Here is a 1,319-nt window from a genome sequence, read left to right as displayed (position 1 = left end):
ACCCCAGGAGTCAGGGCCGTCTCTCTGGGGCTCCCCGTGTCCACACTCCCCATAGCACCAGCACCGGGCCAGGTGCTCGCAGGCCCTCAGCGAGCCTGTGGTTTTCTGAGCCCCAGAGTGGAGGTGGCACAGCGAACACTGCCTCTCTGTACAGATGGAAGCTGAGGGTTGGGCTGGTCCCTTCCTGCTATGGCTCTTCCACCCCTTTCTCATTGCACGTCCTCTCACCCCACAGGTCTTAGGTCCTGAGGCTGCTGCAGACTATGGGTACGACGGCCAGCACAGCCCAGCAGACAGTCTCGGCGGGCATCCCCTTTGAGGGCCTCCAGGGCAGCGGCGCAATGGATGGGCGGCACTCACTCAGCGTCCACTCCTTCCAGACCCCAAGCTTGCATAACAGCAAGGCCAAGTCCATCATTCCCAACAAGGTGGCCCCTGTTGTGATCACGTGAGTAAGCATGTTTTTGGAAGACTTGGCCCCTAGGGACCTGCTTGGAGGGGCAGTGACATTACAGCACGTGATGCTTACACGCCGCCTTTGGTTTCATAGATGAAGACTGCTGAGGCCCAGAGGGGGTAGGCAGCTTGTTTGGAGTGCCTCAGCAAGCATGTGGCAGAGCTGGCTGGGTCTCCCAGGGCCCCTGGGCCCCGTTGCTTATCACATGCGCCAGGGCACGTGGAGCAGGGGCAGGGGCTGGAGGGATACCCTTTTGAAAATAATTTTGGCCAGACATTTTCCAAGGAAGTTTATATACTTCAGTGCATATAGGAGTTAGCCTTTGATATTTTCCATGGCCAATAATTATGGCTCAAAACTGAGGTTAACACAGGCTGTCTGAGGACGTAGGGCTGAACAAGCTGGAAGCTGCTGGTTGGCTCTCCTAATTAGGTCCTTCAGGAACATTCCCAGAGGAGGCAGAGGGTTTGTTCTGGCAGGTTCTGAGGGTTTGTTTGGCAGTATATTTGGAAGTGGGGCCTGCAGCGGCCCCTGAAAGCCCGTCTGTCCTGTGGGGCTTGGATGAAGGAGTGGGCTCTGGGCGGCCTGAGGACAGGAAGATGGAAGGGACGATGGGTCGGTCTCCTGGGGAGTTGGGAAGCCTGTGCTTTCCATCACATCCGGGCCCTCCAGGATGTGGGAGGACGGCTTGGTGAGCTGAGAACTCAGTGTGTCCCACACGGAAGTTTGGCAAAGGTCTCACAGATGGGTCCATCTGTGTCAGGAAACCCAAGGGGTGGGGATGACAAATCCTGCCTGTGAGATCTGGGGCCAACAGGAAAACCATACTCATAGTACATAGCTGTGCTCCTGGTGGGAGGGA

The 1,319-nt window shown here is 57.1% G+C and overlaps 1 protein-coding gene across 1 annotated transcript in view; it reads left to right on the top strand.

Annotated features, from left to right (window-relative positions):
- The first annotated feature begins 238 nt into the window (after positions 1–238).
- The window catches only part of PALD1 (phosphatase domain containing paladin 1), a 45,020-nt gene continuing 43,939 nt past the window's right edge, over positions 239–1,319 (top strand). Inside the window, exon 1 of the mRNA XM_027767733.1 lies at positions 239–448. Within this exon, the coding sequence (XP_027623534.1) occupies positions 264–448 (185 nt within the window). The 5' untranslated portion in view covers positions 239–263. The remainder of the gene's footprint in view (positions 449–1,319) is intronic.

Source organism: Tupaia chinensis, unplaced genomic scaffold (genome assembly GCF_000334495.1).
Source record: "Tupaia chinensis unplaced genomic scaffold, TupChi_1.0 Scaffold000072_1, whole genome shotgun sequence".
NCBI classification, from domain to species: Eukaryota; Metazoa; Chordata; class Mammalia; order Scandentia; family Tupaiidae; genus Tupaia; species Tupaia belangeri.
The sequence above is the reverse complement of the archived record's forward strand: the minus strand, read 5'-3'. Positions and strand labels throughout refer to the sequence as shown.